The 23,960-nt window shown below is 43.0% G+C and overlaps 1 protein-coding gene across 2 annotated transcripts in view; it reads right to left on the bottom strand.

Annotated features, from left to right (window-relative positions):
• LOC123963089 (protocadherin Fat 3) overlaps nt 1-23,387 on the bottom strand; it is a 73,521-nt gene extending 50,134 nt beyond the window's left edge. For both annotated transcript variants that reach the window (XM_046039613.1, XM_046039614.1), the window contains exons 1-5: nt 20,421-23,387; nt 20,194-20,328; nt 13,635-13,836; nt 6,345-6,463; nt 4,196-4,394 (exon numbers count right to left, since the gene is read on the bottom strand). In XM_046039613.1, the coding sequence (XP_045895569.1) occupies nt 4,196-4,394; nt 6,345-6,463; nt 13,635-13,836; nt 20,194-20,328; nt 20,421-23,387 (3,622 nt within the window). The remainder of the gene's footprint in view (nt 1-4,195; nt 4,395-6,344; nt 6,464-13,634; nt 13,837-20,193; nt 20,329-20,420) is intronic.
• Between the last annotated feature and the right edge of the window lie 573 nt (nt 23,388-23,960).

The raw sequence follows: 23,960 nt of genomic DNA, 5'->3' as shown, positions 1-23,960 counted from the left end.
CAAAGTTTGTGTCAGTCAATCAATAGCTAGATTTAGTCAGTTTAACAATTTGAAAGCTCCCCAGACATTATTCTGGCTAGCAGGGAAACAAGGAAAAACATGCAGACATTAATCCATAAGCAGATTCAGCCCATTATATGACATTTTACAATTTTATAAGCTGTTTTCCAAAATAAATATCAATCATTAATTATGATGATAATGTTGTTGACAACAATCCTTGTATAGTATTCAACATATCATTAGAGCATCCAAATACAATGAAATGGGTAGAGAATTATTATTAGTATTTTACATAGAAATACAACTGCACATGAAAAATGCCCTGATACAAGCACTGAAATACTAGTATTTTGCTTTTGATAAGGAAAAAAGAATAGATCCATCTGCTGTGGCATTCTAATTTTCATTCATTCATTCTATTTTCAACTACATGCACGTGCAAATAAAGACATCCATACACACACAGGAACATGCACATAACATACATATTTTAAAATTATTTGTGTAGATTTTTTTAATGTGTAATGATTACACTGAATGGGCTTGGATGATGATAATGTAATAGCTTCAGTGTGAAGAAGTGTTGCTGTGAAGTAGGATTATTGTGGATGCTTAAAGTATCTGTGCAGTCAATGCTCAATGGATTGACTAAAACCACACACACACAGTCGTGCTTGCACATATCACGGTGTCACCTTGAGCTTGCTACGCAGACTAACTTCAATTAAGCAAATTAGGAGTAAATCCAGAGCAGCAGTCACAAGCTGTAGGAGAGAGACTGGAGGGGGGAGGGAGGGCTTGTTCAGTAGAATACATTGCGAGTAACAACTCTGATAAGAATCAATGATCTACAGTTCGCTGCACATCTGCAGTTGGACAAGTGGACGCTTTATTGGACATGAGAAAAAATAATACCCACCCACACCTTCACACACACACACACACATAATTTATGTAATGGTTCAGTGGCCTTTTTCAAATCTTTAGACTTCTCCTTTCTATAAAATAGACCCACTGTCAGGAATGTCAATTCATAGTCTACTTCTTGGGGGAATAGCTCTGAATCATTTTCTAAATGGAACAACAATAAAATACAAACTTGATATTTTTGTTCATTGTTGATTATGAATATTGACTCAAATATGTACAGTTGATTTGTTAATATCCTGCTACAACATAACCAATACAATCCAATAACGGACTGTAAAAAAAGGTCACACAGTCGCCATGACTCCATAATGGCACTCAGCAAACATGCATGCTTTTATAAGCGTTCCATCTACCACAATGTGTCAAGGGAAATAGGCTTCACACACACATACACACACACACACACACACACACACACACACACACACACATACAGACAAACAGACAGCACTGTAAGCTGTCACAGCACATTTATACACTTTGTACTCATTCAAATGTCTGCTTCAATACATTCTGGGAATTGTTGCAGTACCTCAAACTCATCAAACTGACACTTCCAGAGTGAACTTGAAAAATGTATTACTTTGAACCACCCCGAACCTACTTTTGAAAAACAATTTGAAACTTGAAGGGGTTTTCCAGCAGTTCAGGTCATAGTGTGGCTGACAGCCGCCACATGAAAGCAAATCAATCAGTTTTGTTTATTCATCTATCCAATGAAATCACTCTGGTACATGGAAAGTTTGTGACTAGGTAAACAGTGAGGAGTGATTCATATTGAATGCTTCTCTCACTCATGCATGTCTCATTACCAAACTAATAGACTGGCACTGTCAGTCACATTATTGTTAAAATTATGGTAATGATGTATTGAAATTCACACCTTGTGATTGTGAAAACATTCAATGTTATTTATTGGGCTTCAAAAAACGGGTGGAAGCTAAACTAATATATGGCTCAGTACCGCAGTAAAAGTTAATTTATCACATACTGAAAAAGATCATCAATATGAGTTCCCTTGTCTAAAATTAATGAGTAAAAGAAATACTGTGAAAAATACTGTGGGTCTCTTACAGCGACAGACAGCGGGGCTCAGATGGCTAAAAACTCTCCCCTGTGGCACACACAAAGGCAAATTATTTTTATACAGCTGTTAGGTATGCGTTGTGGCTCACACAGAGACATGAACACATGTGGCTACATGCTCTCATGTGAGTTTTATCCTGTATGAGATGGCGTAATCTTAATCGACTCATTGCGATAGAGCTGCCCTCTCTAACACACAGCTGTAATTAATTAATCAATTGATTAAATTGCCACACAAACTCTCTCTCTCTCTCTCTCTCTCTCTCTCACACACACACACACACACACACACACACACACACACACACATATAGTGAGAATGCCTGTATGTTGGGTGCAATTTACATGGGTACAATGGGTGCGACCAGTATGTCTCTATTGGGATGAATATTAGCCTTTCCCTACATATTAGCATATGCATAGAGAAATAGAGGAAGAGAAATGTAAATACCTGTTGTTTTCTTTTTACAAACAGAGTAAACACACAACAGCACACCATCAGGGAATTCCTTCTACCATAATCTGGAAAACTGACACGCTGCATGTTACCTATAGGCCATCGGTTTTTGATCATTACATTGACTTTTCTTTGAATCAGAATACACGTCCCTGTAACAGCTGAAATTTGCCTTTTTGTTATTTATTGAAACCCTCATAACGTAATGTAGGGCACATAAAGAATAGACTTCACATATTTTTCCTTCTGGAGTTGAATAAAACATTTGACCTCTTGAATAATTCTTTAATGGAAGATAAAGAAAAACTTGTCGAATGAATGAGGCCCTCCCTAAACTTCAAATATGGCAGCCAAAAATAAACAGTTTGTATTTGCTTTAATAATGTTTGTATTCTGTACAGATATAATGGTGATTCTTCTCATTTTCAATTGTGGACATTTTGTAAATAAATCTGAATTAAAATATAAAATTAATTTTTGTGAATTTTAGCCTTTCAGGCTCTAAATAATTCTGATTCTGATGAGTTTTGAAATGATGTTCAGGCATATGTTGTGAAATTCATGACATTTGTTCACAGGTTGCAGTTTTAAATCATCTTTTATGAGCAATTCAAGTGTGGGAATGTCTAAAAAAATTGCAAGCACGTAAAATTCACAGATGCATAGAAAAGATTTGAGAATGCATAAATAAAATATGTGCACAAATTGTCTCAATGGGGTTGTTAATTAAAAGCAGGAAGCTAGTGTAAAATTCCAAAACTCCAAAAATGTGTACGAAATTTGAATTTGTAACTAAACACTGACAATTACGTAACTCAGAGTCAAGTTTGAAAGTTGACTTCATGATAAGTAAAATTGGTCTGGACAGGAACAGAATGCAAATTTCATTAGTCTTTTGCACAGATGTTCTTTACACATCCACGGGCTTTAAATTCTCGTGCAGTTTTTTACTGGCTCAAAATTGGTAATATACAGCCAGAGGCTGTCTGAGCATCATTTCACAAGCTCAGACTCTTTAAGACCCTGTCTTGATCCCATAGTAGATGACTATTGGTAAACCCTTATGATGGTGGGCAGCATTTTCTGAATACAAACCTAATTCCAAATTCAATCAAATACTCCTGAAACTGTTTGCCAACTTCAGCTTTGGTTATATCTTTACACTTTTTATTAGAAAAACATGTTTTTCATCTTACTATATCCCAGAATGCATTCATATAAACTATTTGGCCCTCCTTGGGGGAACAAAAGTAATAAGAAAGAAACTTGCTTTAACTGTAAACTCCTTCATTATTGTAAGATATTCACCCACACATTGGCTTAATAAAAAACTAACTACACTAATTTCCTCAAGTACATTGCAAAGAGCTTTCACCCCTAAAGAAGACTAGAAGCAATATTCAGTTAAGAGTGCAGTAAAGATTGTCTGGATGGCTCATCCGTGTCCTAGTATTTAACTGTGTGGGCACAAAAGTCATTATAATTTCTTGTGTGGGAACTAAAGCCTTTTATTAGAAGATTGTGGAGTAGGAGGTGCATGGTGAAAGAGCATTCTAGTAATTTCAGAGGCATGTAAACACATAGGCACAAAAGACTGTAATTATTTTTTGTTTAAGGATATATTACTTCTCGTGCTATTAGTCTACAACATTATACTGACATTTATGTTACCAAGAAATCGGAAATATTTGAAATTGCGTGTCTGCTTGTGAGTCTCGCCTGTTTTGGGGTTGATAGAGAAGAAATTCTGTGGGTTGCCAGCAGTGATGCGATAACTCAGACGACTGGGCGTGGCGGTTAGGTCAGGGTCCTGTGCCTGGATACGGATAACTGACACATCCTTTGGAGAGTTCTCCATGACAACTGGGTGGTAGATAGGATCCGAGGTGAGTGGCGCATTGTCGTTGACATCTTCTACCTGAGAGAGGAAGAGGGGAAAAGAAGAGGAAGAGGGAGAGACAAAACAAAAAGAGGGGAAGATGGCTGGCATAAGTAGTTTGCATGTATCTTAACTTATCCTTTATATCTGAGTTGGATCTCTGGCAATAGATGTGTTGATAAAGCCTTCTAAATCAACATGGTAAATTGCATTGTTGTGAGGAAAATCTGCAGATTTTGTAGTATCTTTGTTAATCAACAATTCATGAAATGCAGCATGGACTGAGTCCGTTATCAATCACTAAATGTAAATTTATTCACCAGAAAATGTCATAGATGTCACAATGTAAATGCACTGCAAATTAATTTCCCTTCTTACATCATAGATCTATAATATTTATGGCAAACAGAGTGTTGATTGAGTGTTTGCTGGGAGGCACAGAGAGCCAAGATGGTTCAGCCGGTGAATGAGGAGCACCTGTGCCTGATTAATCTCCCTATTTTTGTCTGTGATGAAGAGGCCAGGAGTAAAGCACCCGTTCACACTGCCACACCTGAATATCCCGAAGCCAGAAAAAACTGTATTTGTTTTTTTTTTACACACTGCTGAACTCTTCCCCAATGGGTGAGCAGTGTTGTAGCAGTGATGTGTGTGTTTGAGTGTTTAAACAGTGGATTACTTAGTGCCTAATAAAACAGAAGCTGAAGCAGAGAATTCCCTCTAGTATGTGTATCTCTTGCTTACAGACTGAGCTTTGCTGTAGTTATCCACTGCACTGAGCACCAGTGGTATTTTAGAGAGTAACACAGTGATTGTTTGGATGTAACACTAAAAGCCTGAAAACAAGCTTGCAGTTACATGTTTGCAAGCTGTAAGAATGTGTGTGTATATACATGACCTTTATTTATAGAGCGCTTACTTTTCAAGACACAGTGTTTTACAGAGAAAAATTAAATGAAATACCACAGTGAATGATAAAATACATGAGGGGCACAATAACAATAAATAAAAGAAGAAAATAAAAACCAATAAAAGTAACAGGCAGCTGAGATAAAATCAGGATATGCTTTCAGAATAAAGTTTTTTTAAGAGACCTAATTTCCTCAGGCAGGTTGTTCCAGATCCTCGAGGCTCTTATGGCAAAACCTCTGGTTTGGTTTTAAGTCTGGACTCCGGAAGAGACAGAAAATAACTGCCCGAAGGTCTCAAACTACGCAAAGGTTCATAAGAGATTTAAAAGTCCAAAATAGAATCTGGAGCCTTAAAGGTAATCAGTAAGATCTTAAAATCAATCCCAAAAACAAAAAGTAACACCTGTGATGTGATCATAGCTCTTGGTTCAAAGCCTAGCAGGTGAGTTATGTAAATAGCATGTACATGTATAGTGCCTTTCTAGTCTTCCAACCACTTGGAGCACTTTTACACTACACTCTGCTCATTACAATTTACACATTCACATCATTCGGGGTTCAGTATCTACTTCGACATCCAGACTCTAGGAGCCGGGATTGAACCACCGACCTTCCGATTAACGGCCAACCCATTCTACCTCCTGAGCCACATATGCCACTGAGTGCTTGAGTCTATGTAAAAGAATGCCATTATCACTTGTGTAAAATGCAGCACTTAAGTCCAGCGGCACAAGAATTGAACACGTTCCTGCGTCAGCATTCATTAAAATAACAGATACAGCCAAAGAAGCTAATCTGCCAATCATTTAATTCGGACCATATTAAATAATTTGCTGGGCTTATCATTTTTTCAGAGCATTTGATTTATTGATTGCTGTCAAAAAATAAATTGCCTAAACCAGCTTTAATTGAAGATATTTCACCGAGACTATCTTTTCTAGTATCAAAGTACAGAGTTACAAAAAACTGAATCTGAATACGCTCATCTCTTAGTAAAAAGTCAAAAGACATTTCCTCTGTATAAGGCCTCTTATGCATGAATAGTATAATGTGAATATTGGCAGTAGAGTGTAGATACCTGAATGAAGACTTCAATAGAAGCTGACAGGGGCGTAACCCCTCTGTCTGTGGCAAAGACTGTAAGCCAGTAGGAGTCTTTGGTCTCACAGTCCAGAATACCAGCAGTGTAGATCACTCCTGTGAAAGCAAAGAAAAAGATTAATGCAGTTGTTACTTGGGAGTGAGAATACATATCTATTAGGTGCGTGCGTGCGTGCGTGCGTGTGTGCGAAGAGGCAATGTGGGTTTCATCAGCAGAATATATCCCTAAAAGATCTCATGGGTAAAGTCTTTGAATACTAAGTTTTCAGAGGCAAAGAGACAAATTTAGAGTAAACTTTGTGTCCTGGCTTCAGTGACATTCACGGGCATTAGTGGCGCCGCTGTAGTCACCTTCAATGTTTCAGCTTCTCTACAGCTAATCACAGCTGACCAAACTGCTCCCACTGCAATTCGCTTAGTGCTAAACGTACCCTGAACTGCACTACACCAATAAAGACACACACAGAGACACTCAGACACACACACATTGACTGGCGTGTGTTTAGTGGCCTTAGGAAGATGAGTAGCTGACAGCTTTGTTGACCTCTTGAGGGACAAAGGGAACACTCACAATGGATGACACATGGGCGCCTCTTTCTTTTCTTTTTAAATCAGTCGTGTAGGACTGTCGATTTTATGACACGCATGCGTGAGTTCACACTCTAGGTTTTAGGGTTCATTCATGTCATTTCTAAACATTGCCAAGAGCACTCACTGAAGCACAATGGTGCAAGGTCAGGAGTGTCATACTTTATTTAAACAAGGGAACCTAACTTCAGGATAAAAACCAACACATCTATCTAGTGCTATCATTTCTATCAACAGAAAGTAACACAAGTAAATTAGGAATAAATAGACTGAACTCATCATAAGGACAAAGCATTACAAACAGTCATTTCAGCACAGTGCACACAAACTTTCATCAAATCTCCAGTTTTATGTTCAGTCACAGCACTTTTAAAAGCCAGCATGAATCAGTTTCTTAAACTAGCTTAAAGAACCTAAGAGAACTATGATGTACAGCATGTGTTTGTCAATGCTTGCAGAGTCTGTGCTTGAATCTCTGATTGAGTACACAAGCAATTAACCCCAAGAATACGCTAGACAGAGCTGAGACTGGACATGCGAGCTTTTATGCTTACATAAACCTTATCAATTTTTATAATTAAAGACTGGTTGATGTTGATGATGTTAATGAGTTTATGCTCTTGCATGCAAAGGCTTTCACTGTGTTAGTATAACTATTCAAAGTGTTAGACATAGTGGCAGTAGCAGTAAGAGTATTATTTGGTGTTGGTTGGATGGTCTTCTCGTTGCAGAGGAGCCTGTTGCCAAATTTATATTAATGAGCATTTAGCACTTCATGTGGGCTTAATTTTGAACATAACCACACTGCTGCCATGGCAACAATTGTTTTTACTGTGTTAGAAATGGGCAAAATAGTACAATAAGAATACTTGGTGTCAGGGTATTTTTGATCTGTACTGTACTTAACACGTGAGAGCATCAACATAGATATATAGATAGATAGGTAGACAGACAGACAGCCAACATATTTGATCAAAACTGTGTTTCCTTAGCCATGTAGTGCATAGCGATGACCAAATCAGCATTCCTTTAATTTGACCAAAATAAACAGGCCTGTGTCGGTGACTCCATGAGGCAGAGAGAGCCAAGACGATTCAGCCCAGACTCCATGCCCCTGGGATAAACATGCTCAGTGCCACTCTTGCTCGATTCTGTTCCTAAACCCAGCTAGCCTATTAAAAACATTTTTGCAGGATATCATCTAAACAATCATAAAAATATGTTGTGGTTCAGCAAAAATCCTCTAACTAGTAAACTTGAGCTTATGTACCGTGTCAGTGATCCTTTCTGATTAGATTGTTAAAATATTACAAAGATCCTTTCATACATACATTCATTTGTTTTGGGCTACGGGAGAATTAACTTGATTTCCTGTCATACAGCAGATGCCTGCTGTTCCCTAACTTGGCCTTCCACTCATCCACAAACCCCACATGCCCAGGTTACAGTTATACAAGCATTCAAATTGGTGACTAGAGGGTGTGACTGTGTGGCCTTTTTTGTGTACCTAAGTCAGTCTTTTTGCAGCTTCCTCAGCTGCATGGCAAAGGTGTTACTGTATCATGAGAAAGTGTATGTATATGTCAGATTATGACTAAGCAGCTGCCCAGGGCACGCACAATGCATTGTAAAAGTGTTTTCTAAAACACATCCTTGCTCTGGTGTCCTTGACCATGTCCTTTTCAAACCACATCTCATCTCTGTCAGATAACTCGACAGAGAGAGGCAAGGAAAACAGAGCTGGCTGTTTCAAAAGCTCTTTGAACTTTAAGACCGACAGGCGCTATTCAGTGAATTCAATATAAATCTGACTTGACAGCATCCATTCTCACCATAAATAACACACTTCAAAGAGTGAACACAAAAATTGAAGGGTCACGGCATATTTTTCTAATCTAGGAGGTCACAGTACACTTGGGCTAACATCCATCTGTCGTGTCGGTTCAACTTCTCCATTCTTGAGAAACAGGTTTTGAGGTCCCGCCATCTAATTAATGCCACCATACTAAATAATCAATCCCAAGATGGATGAGAAAATACGGTGTATTTCTTTGCATCTTGAGATACAACTGAATAGCTCCTTGTGTGGCAGAAAAAAAGACATCAAAAATATAGCCTGTTCATTGCAACAAATGCAGAATAGATTACTTTTTTAAAATGTGTTTGCCTGTAGCTTAAATAATGCTTTATCCTGACTGTGACAAATCCTTGAGCTTGCAAACCCACTAATAGAAGAGCAGTGGCTTCTGACAGCTGCCCAATGAGAAATAGCAGGGCTTGCTTTCCCCCTAGCCAATGACAAGAATACCAATTTTGGTTTAAAGTACAGGAGTGCTAAGGGTTTAAGCCAGAGAAGATCCTACTTCTTTTATGAAAGATAGCCCCTGTATTTTCCACCCATACTGGAGTGAGTAATCTTGAACATCTAAATATGTAATATGGAGGGCATTCATACATGGCTAGTATGACAATTGGGATGTCATCGGATATACAAATTGCATCATAGAACCAATCTACAAACTACCGGGGGGGGGGCACAAGTTAAGACAGGCTAAAAATTGTATTTCGCACTACTTAGTTTTGGCACTAAGAGCCACAGATTGACAAGCAGTCAGAGCTGAGCCACTCATCATGGCAGCTAAATGCGTGGTGGGAGGACAGAGTGGTTACTCTGTCCTCACCTGACAACACTAATTTCTATGATACAAGATAAGATGAAACACTTGATGAGGGAAAACTTGCCGTGTGATTACTGTGTCTTCTAATCTTATACAAAAACAAAAAAAGCCACTCTTCACTTGCTTATGATATTAGGGGGGAAAAATAACAGCCACAGCTTAACAACAAACTTCCCAGAAGAAAATATATATATATAAAAAGGCCTGGGAGGAAGATAGCAGTATTTTCTTCTGACACTTTTTATGTACTTCAGACTCCCCTGCATCCTATTCCTTCCTCTCTTCGCTTCACTTCCACTCCCCTCTCTCTTCACGTTATGCTCTAACAAGCACTCTGATTTCCCCTGGAAAATTTGCACTCAATAAACTTCTTGCTGGCTATGATGCTCCTTACTGAGGTTTTAAAACTGAAGTGAATAACAGGAGAATGCAGGGATCTATCTGTGTACTGTAACACTGTTTTGTCTGTGTACAGTATATACACTATACATAGGCGGTAATGTAAACATAGTTATTTAGGTGAAGCGAGAGAGAGATACAGAGAGTGAGGGGAATAGACATTCTCTCCATTTGTCCATCTGTTTTTCTCTCAACAACAGTCAATACTAATTAGCCTAGTTAAAGGTCAATACAGGCCTCCAGTGCAAGTCATGTACAGTAGGGACCAGTGTGACAAAAGGTCAAGAGAGAGGCCAGAAGAAGAACACTGTCTTTTGATCCCTAAAAGTAAGTGCTACAATAAACTCTACTGGCTACCACTGTAGCCACCCCACTGCTAGACAGGGTCGCGGAGAGCTGGAGCCAATCCCAGCTGACATCGGGCGAAAGGCGGGGTACACCCTGGACATGTCACCAGTCCATCGCAGGGCCACACATAGACAAACAACCACTCATGCTCACACCTAAGGACAATTTAGGGTCACCAATTAACCTAGTCCGCATGTCTTTGGACGGTGGGAGGAAGCCGGAGCACCTGGAGAGAACCCACGCAGACACAGGGAGAACATGAAAACTCCACACAGAAAGGCCGGGACATCTGGGGTTTGAACCTTCTTGCTGTGAGGCGACAGTGCTAACCACTGCACCACTGTGCCGTCTAACTGAATAATATGGGGTTAAATGGGGTTAAATAATTTAAGTAACAATTTCTCATGATTAATCACTAGGTAGTCCCTTTTTCCTGCCTAATAATTATAATGTATTGGTTAATAAAAATAAGATACTATTATTAGATATTATACCCGTTGCTGCCATATTATGCTAATTTTCAGGCTCAAACTTTTATTTTGGGTGTCTGCTAGAAAATGTCTGTATGCCTTAAAATTAAAAAAACACATTATTTTTCTCATTCTGTCCATTATTTCTGCACCTCTATTCACCCTCTATCTGAACACATATTAGCTCCTGTCTCTTTAAGGCCTCCCTCCCTAAGAGCCCACTTTCTTCTGATTGGCCAACTTCCCGAGGGACAGGAACTAGATGGCACAGTGCTGCTGAATCAATGCTGAATCGATGTGTGGAGATAGGGCTGGCTATATGAGACGATGCCTCACTGATTACTTTACAAAAACACACCTTTATAACTTTATTCACTGGTGTGAGAGCCATTTTTGTTAAATGTTAATGATTTGTTTTTGGTAAACCTCCTGCCACCAGGGGAAGCAAGTGGCAGAGTTCATTTAATCAATGTGCAACAAGACACAGGGGTTGTCAGGTTTTTTGTTGTTTGTCTATAATTGGTAAATAGACATAAAAACAGAGAGTGACTGTAATTAGTAACCACAAAACTGTAAGAAATAAATTGAGTTGTTTTGGAAAAACTAGACATTTATTTCGTGTAAATAACTATCAGCAACTGTGGTGGGGGCAATTTTTTATTTTTTTTTTTTTTGGTTTGTTTTGGCGAAACTGGAAAAAATATTTTCTGGTTTTCCCTCTGATGTCCTCCAGGTGATCAACTTCCTGTGATTTATGTGATTGTTTTGAGTTTGTTAGCGGTTACTTTAGCTGCTAACTACTGCTAACAGTTGCTGCCACTAGCTAGTAAGCTCAGTTTGCTGTGAAGCTAGCCATCCTATTAGTTTACCCGTTTGCCAATAGTTTTGGGCATGCAATGCAGTCCACTGAAGCAATAAATTCCTCAATGCTTGCTATAGTGACCAAAAAAGCGGAGTTCGCCAAGTAGTTCTTCCTGCATCCAGCACTGTCATTTGACATGACAGTGACATAGCTGGTGGCAAAGAAAAACTACAAACTATTTCAGCTAAGATTTCTAGCTTCTGCCTCTGGGTGGTCAGGGGTAATGCTATAGAAGCTGCTCTTTTTTCTTGCATTGTAAACTAGTTTCAAGTAGCAAAACTGGCATCCATAAGTTAATGAGTTCAGAAGATATCATGGACAAGGATACATTTTACAATGTTTCAAGCCAGAGAAGAAACGCAGCAGAGAGAGGCTGTCGTCGTAACCATACAAGAGGATATGGCCAGCGGGCTTTTGCTCAAATTGCCCTTTGATCCGAACAGAAACTTAATCATTCTGCTGCAATGAATTTCAGCGTGGGCAGTTTTTGTTGGATGCTGTCGCTGATGCCAACCTCGAGAGAGCCCAAGTGTCCGTTCCTATGCATGAAAGTTTTACTCACTTTGACAGAGGTGTGACGGAGTCCTTCTTTAGGATTCCGAAGATAAACTAGAAAGGACAACCATGACCAGCAGGGCCGAGAGGGCAGATGACCATTGAGAGAGTATTTTTGTCACCTAATGCTGTGTTTTGGCCAACAATATAAATAACGTTATAGGCTAGCAGGCTGGGGTGATTGTAATATTGAGGGGCAGTCAAGAGAAACGGTGTGAATGTTCAGTGTCAATTGAAGCCAACTAAATAATGAGAGAAGCAGTGGATGCTGGTAACTGGTTTTCATGTTGCTTTTGTGGAACTCTATACTTCAGCTCTAGCTCAGCTAGCATTGTTGTTATTGTTTGTTGTTGTTGCTTATATATATATATATATATATATATATATATATATATATATATATATATATATATATATAAGCCCGTTCTGCCAGTATGTGTGTGTGTGTTGCTTGTATGTACTTGATAGACATGCCTTTATTGTAACAATATTGCTACGTGGGAAAAGAAACGGTCAAATGCAGGAATTCATTTGCTTAGCACCCAGCAGCTAACTTGGTCTGTTGACACTGAGGAATATATTCCTTCAGTTGACTTCATTTACCATTACCACTGACTGGACATCCACAAAAATGGTGCCGAATTTTCCATTTAAGTTTCTAATAATGTTCAGCATTAAGAGTGACATTTAAGTTGCACAATACAATATCATGATGATGATATTGGTTCTTACATGACTGTTAACATTTACAAAAACTTAATAAGGGATAGACAATATATGTATAGTTGTTCTATTATTCTGTACACAAACCAATATGATCTAACATGAACTGTCCTATTTTCATACTGGGTATTTGATTCATTTTTCCCTGGGTGAGTGTGTCATAGCTTCTTGTTTAGATCAACACATTTTCAGCTGCAGTTTGACACTTCAGGACAGTTGGAGACAACAATGTGCTTTTTTCAGCTCCTTAAATAAGTCACAGTGATTTCACTACTCTTGGAAAGGATGGTGGTGCTGTGCAGGAGAGCCTTGATCAATGTTATCCACACAGCACTGGATCAGTTGTACTGAGCAGCCTGAGGCTCAACCAGTGTAGCTGCCATGCTGCCCTCATTACAGTAATGATCTCTCAGTACACAGCTCCCACATGAGGCCCCATCAACCCACTGACTCTCACTGTACTTCACACTCTCTTCACCTCTCTCACTCTAATACACACATACAGATTCACTCAAATAATCATATAATTGCATCAAAAATATGAAGTGATTAGCAATACAGTTGGATGTTGATATTCCATGCATGGCACTGTAAGTTATTTTCACTTTACATAAGTAGGCTTCGAAATTGATCTTGTGTCAAACCTGTGTCTTCATCAATGGTGAAAGTGCCCAGTCCGCTGCCTCCTCTGACAGAGTACCTCAACACCCCATCTCGTCCCTTGTCATCGTCCTTAGCGCTGACTGTCAGGACGCTCGTGCCTGCTCGAGAGTTCTCCTTCACTGAGCCTCTCACAGCAAAGTCAGAGAAGTAGGGTGCATACAAATTCTCATTGACATCCACCACCTGAAGAGATGCAATGATTCACTTTAATTTTGACAGAAAAATATTGAGAAGATGTGTGTTGTGTCATATGTAAAAACAGATTAGGATTAGCCCAATATAGCCAATATTAAATTATGGCATACAGCTATTCATGCCCACTGACAACATGATTTTCTGACTACTAAAATTAGTAAAAAAAATTAGTTACTTTGCTAATGTACCCTAAATGGTCCCTTCAACATAACTGAACTGAATTGAATTGTGGGGCACCAGCAACTTGATCTTAAACAGTAATTATATTTCTTTGCTGTGTGTTGATCAGGGAAGTTTCAGTGTACCTCAGTCTAAATGCAGGTATTCTTGTGCTGAGACTTAATACGGGGGAGCAGTAAAGGTGCAATGTGTAAGAATTGAAACTACTCTCCACCTGTCAAATTCATACACCCAAAACCTAGGGGGCAGCATATCAAATATCAGGTCATGACTGCTGCTAACTGACATTAGCTAGTTAGTTCAATTACCCTTGCAGCTAACTTAGCGGTCCCAGCTGTTGGGTACCAGAACTGGAGCCGGGCAAGTGGGGAACGGAACCAGGCTCAGAAGTCTCCTAGTGAACACGGCTGTTCGAACAGGATCGAACACAGCCTCTGAGACCAATGGAGGCCAGTTCTATCTCACACAGGCTCCACCCTCTACTGGACTCTATGGGTACTACATCCTCCAATCACACGCACGCACTTGCCCACCTAAATTTTATCGTACACGTAGTCGACCAATAGGACGTCGCTACCGATACGTGCGTGACGTATAAATAGCAGTGTCCCTACTGCCTCAGCATCCTTTTTTCTTCAGTAAATGGCGAACTGCTCACTGAATTCACCACCTCCACGGATGGAGTCGACACTTCTAGAAAATTACTTTGCACCTGGGCAAGGTGACCCATGTCCTGCCCGGACGAGTCCAGGCCCCCACCCCCCGCCAGCCGACCTGCGGCTGGGGAATGGAGCGACTGGTCAAGTGACCGTTATGAAGGGAGAGACCTGCTGACGCTGCCACAATCCCCCGTCTGGTGTCCAATCAAGTATGTGCTGCTTGTGTACACTATGGTAAGGCTTTTGAGAATGTGGAAACCGTTTTTTGAGTAAAACATATTAATTACATTCCTCAAAGAGGAAGTTAACTTCTCTCATCAAAGAGCTAACGTTAACTCCTGGGGTGAGGCTAACGGTTCGCCCCGCGGCCCACGCCGCTCTCCCGGTCAGAACCGAATGAAAGGGTGGGTGAGGCCCGGGCATCCACTTCGCTAGCCTAATAATAATATAATGGTCCGCTTCCACGACGTGACAACTGAGAAACGAGCTGTTCTTACCGTGGAAACTGGGCAATGCAGCAGTCTACAGTAGCTCTGCATTCCCAGCCCACGAGGACTCGCACGGGCGCATTGCTAGCTCACTGGCGGTGAAAGCGTGTTACATAAACAGACACGCCGCCCTGCCGACATCTCTTTCACCAAGCGGTCACAGCGCAGCTAGGCTAGTCCGCTATAGCCGGAGAGAGACAGCCAAAGTCAGGTCCCTCTCAGTATAGCGGGACGAAAGAGATCGCTCACTGCTTCGGTTGGTTTAGTTTCCTCCACGAGCAGCCCGTAGCGCCTGTTGCAGGTGGTTCAACCTTTCGAAAACGGCCCATGGTGCGTTCAAGGACACCACAGCCTTTTCGATTGCAGCCCTTGGAAAAAGTCTAAGCCTTATTTATTTTTAAAAACAGAGGGACAGAGGCTGATGTACACCACCAGACCTCCTCCCTCCGTTATGCATCCAGCATGCATTAATTTGTGTTTCATGTGCTGCTTGTGTACACTCTGAAAATGCTGTGAATGTTCAACTGATTAAATACAGTACATTCCTAAAGAGCATTCTCCTCCCCACCGAACCCCCTCCATCTTCGGCTCAGTGCTTAACGCGCTTCAGTCTCCACAAAACTGCACGTTCACCGATGCTAAGCTAATGATCCAACCTATGGCCCACACTGCTCTCCTTGCTAATCTCGAGAGAGAGACAGTTGGAGGGCCCGGGTCTTTACTGTGCTAGTCAAACCACTGGGACAGAAGCCCACGTCCCACGTCGCTCTCCTGGTGGCATCCGAGCGAGACGGTAGTAGAACCTGGGCTTCCTCCTTGCTAGTCGGCTGTCCGGCCCGCGCAATGGGTCGCCTACATCGCCTGGCAGCCGAATGAAGGGCTGCTGCCATGACAGTGACACAATGCAGCAATGCGAGCTAACTCTACGTTCCCCGTGCACTCACGACAGTGTCCACGGGAACACTGCTAGCTCACAGACAGTGTGTGTGTTCCTAAAACACACAACAACATTGTCAACATAAGCCGGAGAGACCCAACCAGACAACATGTCTCTTCCAGCAGAGCGGCCCGTGGCACTTTATCACAGTGTACAGCGGCTCATTCTCCCAGCAGCAGCTTGCTGCAGTGGAGAGGAGGATGCCCTGTTCTGACTCAGCTTCACTCAGCAGCTGTGTTGATATTGACTGCTATACTGACGACGCGCTCACGGTGACATTGTTGCACGTTGAGCCATCATTGGAGCAGCGAGCTGTGGTGCGTTCAAGGACACCACGGATCAACAGACCGTGGAGTATTCAAGGACACCACAGAGCAGCAAGCTGTGGTGCGTTAAAGACACCAGGGAGCAACCAGCCCTGGCGCGTTCAGGGACACTAAAGCCCGTTCGACCTCGGCCCCCCCTTGGGCTAAGCTTCCATTTATGGAAAGTTTGGCGGTGGAGAGTGCCGATGATGCGTTGTTCACGTGTACACACTGTCATGCAGAATGGCGACGCCGCTGCATGCTGACAAGCTGGGTGGACAGCATTCTGAGACGAGGCTTCTCTCTTCAGTTCTGCTGCATACCACCAGTTTTCCTGGACATAATGGAAGCCAGTCCATCCTCTCAAGAGGAAGTGGACTTCATGGCCGCCGAGATCCAGCAACTCCTGCTGAAGCAGGCTGTCTTAGGGCATCTCTGTGCATGACATGCACAGAGGTCTTGCACCATGTACTTTTTGGTCCCCAAAAAGACAAGAGGCTTCTGAGCCATTCTGGATCTACGCCACCTGAACCAGCATAATGGACAAGAGGGCATTTCCACATGCTGATGATCAAGAAAATGTTGGAGCCACTGCAGCCGGGCAACTGGTTCACCGCCATCAACCTGAAAGATGATTATTTCATGCTGAGGTGACATAGTAACAAGGAATTTCTAGGCTTCTCCTCTCAGAGGGTAGCCTACAAACATTAGGCTCCCCGTCAACTACTCGCTAGCCACCCACACACTCAGCAGATGCATTGCACTGCAATCGTTGCGCGAGAAGGGCATGAGGGTTCGTTTCTACTCACGACCTCATGGTCATGAAGAGATTGAAGCCTTGAGTGATCTCCACACAGCCCAGTTGATTTTGCACCTCAACAGCCTGGGGTTGCAATCAATTGTGAAGAGAGCTCCCCCCAGCCGCTACAGTGAGCGGAGTATCTGGGGATTGTGCTCAACGGCAACACTCCAAGAGCGTATCTGTGCGCGTCGCTTGGTGGTCCACAGGCTGCAGCAGGGGACAGCTGCGGCAGCACTGTCAGTGATGCTGCTGTTGGGCAGTAGTCCATAAGGTGGTGCAGGAGGACCTGTGATTCTGGGGGTCTCTCACTGTCTGGCAGTGCGGGCACTTGATGAGTCTCTCACTGCATGGGGAGGGACCTGCCAGGGGAGTGCAGTGAGTGTTGTGGCTTCCCGAGGAGAGCCGAGGGGGCCACACACCACGCATTCACAATCCACTCCAGGTTGTGTTTCTAGTGTGGTGGTGCGTTTCCTCCTGCGCGTACATCAACAGACGGTGCAAAGTCCAATCCACGGCTCTGTTGGTGCTGGCAGGGAACCTATAGACGTGGGCATCAGAACACCTGCTGTCTCTGAAAGCCCTTCACGTCCCAGGCTTGGAGAACGGTGGTGGCTGACCTCACGTCGAGGGCTGGCCCCCAACCGAGCGGGTGGAGACTGCACAACAATGTGGTTCAACAGATCTGAGCTCGCTTCGGGAGAGCGGAGGTGGATCTGTTTGCCAACACCCACTGCCCACCCTTGGGGATGGACGCGTTACACACGCGCCATTGCCAGAAGGGCTGCTGTTTGTGTTCCCCCCACCCCATCTCATCCCTCCAGTAAGGTGAAGCGGGAACGGTCGTTTGTCATTCTGGTAGAAGTGACGAAGCCTACAGTGACAGAGCCCTGGCCTGTACCTATGGTCTGGGGGGCTCTGTCACAAGGGTGAGGCTTCATATGCACAATACTGGTGTTGGACCAGCTTCTCCAGGTTTTGCTCCTAAAATTGTGGAGAAGCAGACTCAGGCTGGTCTATCCGCTGAGGTCGCACAGACCATCCAAGTGCCTACCTGTTCGGTGGGATCTGTTTTCTCTTTCCTGCAAGGTCTGATGGAGAAGGGGCTGTCGCGCTGCAGCTATCTCTCCTGTCACAGGGGGTTTGGTGTCTTCACCCACTCCCTCGTGATACACTTTCTGCAGGGTGTGAGAAGACAGCAACCTGTGTCGTGTCTCTCGGTTCCTCAGTAGGACTTGCTGCTTGTGTTGGTGGCTCTAATATCTGCACCTTATGAGCCCCTGGAGCAGTCCTCATTGAAAATGCTATCTCTTGAATAGCCCTGCGCCTTGATCTGACCTCTGCTAAGAAGGTGAGTGAGCTGTGTGCCTGTTGGTTCACCCCAGCTGCATGCTGGTTCTTGGTGTCCACAGTGCAGATGGATTGAGACAACACACCTCCTTTGTTCTTAAGAAGATAAGGAGCATGTTCAGGTCCAAGACAATAAATCTGGATGCTTTCTACCCCCATACCCCACTTAGGGTGCAGGGAGGTGAGAGTGCATCTGTCCATGTGTGCTAGGCTAACATCCTATGTAGAGCACACAGCCCCCATTCGATGCACTGGTCAGCTGTTCGTCTGTTTCAATGATAGTGCAGTCAGTAAAACCCTGTCCAAGAAGAGCCTGGCCAGCTGTCTTTGTGAGTGAATCTCCCAAGCCTTTACATGGGCGGGAACAGACCCACCCTTAGCGGTGCATGCACATTGCACTCGGAAGTGTGGAAGTGTCTACGACCCTTTTTCAGTGGGGTGTGTGTCAAAGAGATCTGCACAATGGCATCTTGGCCCTTACTGTGCTAGTTTGTGCGTTTCTATCTCTTGGATATGTCTGGCTCCTTCTCGGGATCCAGCTCGCAAGTGTGAACTAGGATCTGAAAAGTGAGGATCTGGTGACTACTGGGTGTAGAGGGGGAACATACACTGGCAGTGCCTGATGTTTCAGTGAGAAGTCAGGGCAGTGCAGGTGTTAATGGTCAGGCTAAGCCCCTATCGGTCCAGCAACCTTCTCAGGGGTGTCCCACCATTCTGTCACTAGGTTGGTGTGGTGGACTTTGGCTTGTCGCGGCTAGGACGGACAGTCATCGGGCTCCACCCACTGTACCCATAGAGTCCAGTAGAGGGCAGAGCCTGTGTGAGATAGAACGAAGGTTACGATATGGTAACCCTAATTCTATAAGCACAGGCGGAGCCCTCTACTGATGAGCCCTGCCGCTCTGACGCCGTCTGCTGAAGAGGTGGTCGGATGCTGAGGCAGTAGGGACACTGCTATTTATACGTCACGCACGTATCGGTATCGATGTCCTATTGGTCGGAGTCCAGTAGAGGGCTCCATAGGTATTAATATGGAGTTGGTCCCCCCCCCTTTACAGCTATTATAGCTTCCACTCTTCTAGGAAAGCTTTCTAAAGATTTTAGAGTTTGTCTGTGGGTATTTTTGTTGGTTGATCCAGAGAAGCATTTGTGAGGTCAGACAATGATGTGAGACACGAGGGCCTGGCTCGTAATCTCCATTCTAGTTCATCTCTAAGGTGTTGGATAGGGTTGAGGTCAGGGCTCTGAGTGGGTCAGTCAAGTTCTTCCACACTAAACTGGCTTTGTGCACAGGGGAATTGTCATATTGAAAGAGGAAAAGGCCAAACACAAACTGTTGTCTAAAATTGTATGTTGCAGAATAATGATTTCCCTTAAGAAAGACCACAACCTTACAAAAGTATTGGGACAGGGGTGTCAGTACTTCCAAATAGTGTATCTGCAACACAATACTACTCTTCTTCTTCTTCTTCTTCTTCTTCTTGTATTCTTACACATTGCATCTTTAAAGAAACGCATAACAGTGGCACATCGTCTCACATCACAACAACTGGAAGCTTGAAAATTGATTAACTGACCATTAGATACAAATTAGTGTGTGGAGGGTGTGTGTGTGTGTGTTACGTACCTCCACCTCTACAAATGTCTGACGGATGAGGCTGGGTACTCCTCTGTCCTCAGCAAGTACTGTCAGGTTGAAAAACTGTTGTTTCTCAAAGTCCAACTCCTTCCTAATCCTCAACACTCCACTCAGAGCATTGATCTGTACAAAGCATCACAATGCCTTACATCATAAACTGATAAAGGATCTGCATATGCAACAGTATAGACAATCCAAATTGTGTCATCACCTACCTCAAAAGTGCCATTGAAGTCATTAATCAAGGAGTACCGAACCTGTCCACCAGGGCCAATGTCTGGGTCCTGAGCCTGCACACGGGTAATCACAGCCCCTGGTGGGAGGTCCTCCAGTACTCGAGCGCTGTAGCTGGTAGGGATGAAAGTTGGTGCGCAATCATTGACATCCTCCACTATTATACATAGAGTAGTCACTGAAGAGCGTCGAGTGCCTCTCTCAGCCTTGTCTTTCACTTCAATCTTCAATGTGAACATTGGGAAGGTTTCTCGGTCCAAGTGGCTGGCAATAAATACACTTCCAGTTTCGCTGTCAATACCAAACTGAGGGACACTGGTCAACATTGTGTAGGACAGCTGTCCATTTTGACCCATGTCTCTGTCAAATGCAGTGACTGTAATAACTTCCATACCAATGGCTGAGTTTTCTGAAACAATAGCAGAGAGGCTGCCCTGATCAAACTCGGGGTCATTGTCATTTGCATCCTCAATGATCACAGTCAGTAGTCTCCAATTGGACATCTGAGGAACGCCCTGATCGTAGATAGTGATATTAAGGAAGTAACGATCCACACGCTCACGGTCTAGTGGCTGCAATACAGTTATCAACCCATTCTCCATGTTAATATTGAAGCAATTTTCTTTGTTACCATCAGATATGGAAAAGAGAACACGGCCATTGAAGCCTGTGTCACCATCTCGTGCTCTCACCTGAAATACACTGGTACCAGCAGTGAGGTCTTCTCTCACTAGAATGCTAGTAGGCAAGGCCTCAAACTGTGGAGCCTGATTGTTCATAGAGAAAAGGTCTGTATAGCTCTCATCTGGTCTTGGTTTAGCCATAGCAGACGCTTTTGAGAGCATTTTTTCTGCCAATAGCTGGGCTACCCTGGTCTCCTTACAGTTGAACCCCCTGGGTGGCATCCTACCCCTGACCACAGATACATTCACAAAGGTAGGATCAGAGAACATCTCTCCATCTGTTGCAACTATTTTCAGGTTGAATATCCCACTTTTTAAATTATCCACTGCTAATGATCTCTTCAGAGACAAAGCCCCAGAGTCTGGATTTAAGTTAAAGTAGTCTAACTCGTTCCCAGACAGTATCTTGTACTTCACCATTCCTAGCTCATCCATGTCCACAGCTGATAAGGTGATAATAGTTTGGCTGATAGGAAAATCACGGCTTATCATCCCCCTGCAAGAAACCATCTCAAAAAGAGGCTGGTTGTCATTCATATTTATCAAACGAATGGTGACATTAACCTCACTCTCTCTTCTGTACGGTGAACCCCAATCAGAGGCCCGCACCATAAACATATAAATATCATCTGATGACTCAAAGTCCAGGTCTCTTGTGATTCTCACCTCTCCCGTGTCCTGGTCTATGTTAAATGGAAGAGACTGTTCACCACTTATTGTGTGGGTTACGTACCCATTCTCTCCTTTATCATCATCCACAGCAGACACTACAAGAACAACAGTCCCTACAGGCAAGCTCTCATTGATTGCAATATCATAGAAGGGCCTGTTGAACACTGGACAGTTGTCATTAGCATCCTCTATCATGATTTGGACCCTTACTCGCTGCTGACTAATAATATCAACCACCTCCATCTCTATGAAATCCTGTGATATCCTTGTCAGCTGCCTTGTAGTCATAATAACTCCAGTCAAAGGGTTTATATCAAAGTACATTGGATCTGGGAGGCTGCTGAAGCTGTAATTGACACTCAGTGGAGCTGGGGAGATTTTCACCACCTCTACAATAGTGCCTGGGGGAGCAATTTCACTCAGCTTGACTACATAAACATCTTTCTCAAAATTCGCCAACACTGGGTCTGGCTTTGTAACCAACAGCTGAACAACTTGGGTATTAGAAAACTTCGGAGGTATACCTCTGTCTTTAGCCTGGAAGGTTAAGTTGCAGCCATAAGGGAATGTATCCCAGTCAACCAATTCTGATGTTTTAACCCTATACTCATTCCCAACAGGTGATCGATCAACCACAAACTGTTCATAAGGGTCACCCTCTATGATAGAGACCCACTCTATATCCCCAGATACCCCTTCATCTTTATCCTCCACAGTCACTATGGCATAGACTGGGTTCTTGTCCACCCATGATGGAACAACAGCAACTGCACTGAGAACAGGAGAAAATTCATTAACCCGCTCCACTGTTAATACCAGCCTAGCAGTGCTGCTTATACCATTATTCCCATAGAGTTTCATCCCTCTATCGACCACCTGCACCTCTAGCTCAAATCGGTCTTGTTTGTCCATCCTGGGCCGACCCGTCAGAGTGATGACCCCGCTCGTTGGATGAACAGCAAAGAGTTCAACTCTGTTCTTGAAGAAATAGTAGAACTCTCCGTTGGAGCCCATGTCAGCATCCGTGGCTGTTACACGTCCTATGCTGGCACCCAGAGGGGCACTCTCAGAAACAACAAATGAATAGGAGGTTGGGGAGAAAAGAGGTCGGAGATCATTGGTATCCAATACCTTGATATAAACAGTGGCTAAGGCCTCTAGGTCTCCTTGGGCAGATGCCTTAATTGTCAGTGTGTAATTGTCCTGCACTTCCCGATTCAATATGGCACCGCTACCACCGTTAGTGCGTATACGGAGGAAACAAAAATCTCCCATTACAAACTCCTCAGCCTGGAAGATTCCCTCACTATCTCCAAACTCAATGGAATATTTTATGTCTAAAGACCGAGGTGGCCCAAGAATGATGCCCATTTTGACCTCACTTCTGGTATAAGTTCTTGCAGCAGAATTCTCGAAGATGGAAGCATTATAGGCAGGCTGGGTGAAGAGCAGCAGGCCTTGTCCTGCCCTAGGTTCTGGCAAGAACTGGGCATGGGTTGAGAGAAAACAGAGGAGGAGGAAAAAGCAAATAAATTGGAAAAGAAGAGAGAAGCTTGGTAGAGGAAGCATCTTTTCCCACCGATTAGGTTTCATCTCTGTTCCATCACTCAGTCACCCTATATTTGGAAAGAATAATAAAGAAAAACAGATCTGGATTCAGTTGGTGAGTTGTTAGAGACATGCACTCTGAATACTAAAAATCTGATAGAGAACTGTGAGACAAAAGTCACAAAGACATTTCAGGGGTTCTGCTTATCACTACAGGGAAATGATAGCATATTCAATGTTGCACTCAAACAGTTTGCATTCAAACATTCAATATTGCGCCCGAAAGGCTCAGAAGCAAAGAATGACATAAAAAAACACATCAAAGCACAGTGCACATACACAGGCTCAGTGAAACATATCATGTCACCAAATGAAATAACAGGGATCAAGAACAATCACTCTTCCTGCAATAAAGAGTGCCTAAAAGACACAGTGACAATCTTTAGTCAGTGACCACCACATTAGGCTTGTAATAGTTTCACAAGAAAAAAAAGGACAAGAGCTATGAGGGTTCGACAAACATCATTATGCATTAAGAGAAATTACACTACACAAGTAGTTGCACTTAAACACTTTTTTTTAAACAGTCTGGTTTCATTTGATATTATCATCAGGTTA

Source organism: Micropterus dolomieu, linkage group LG23, assembly GCF_021292245.1.
Source record: "Micropterus dolomieu isolate WLL.071019.BEF.003 ecotype Adirondacks linkage group LG23, ASM2129224v1, whole genome shotgun sequence".
NCBI lineage: Eukaryota > Metazoa > Chordata > Actinopteri > Centrarchiformes > Centrarchidae > Micropterus > Micropterus dolomieu.
This window is presented reverse-complemented; position numbering and strand designations above follow the sequence as displayed.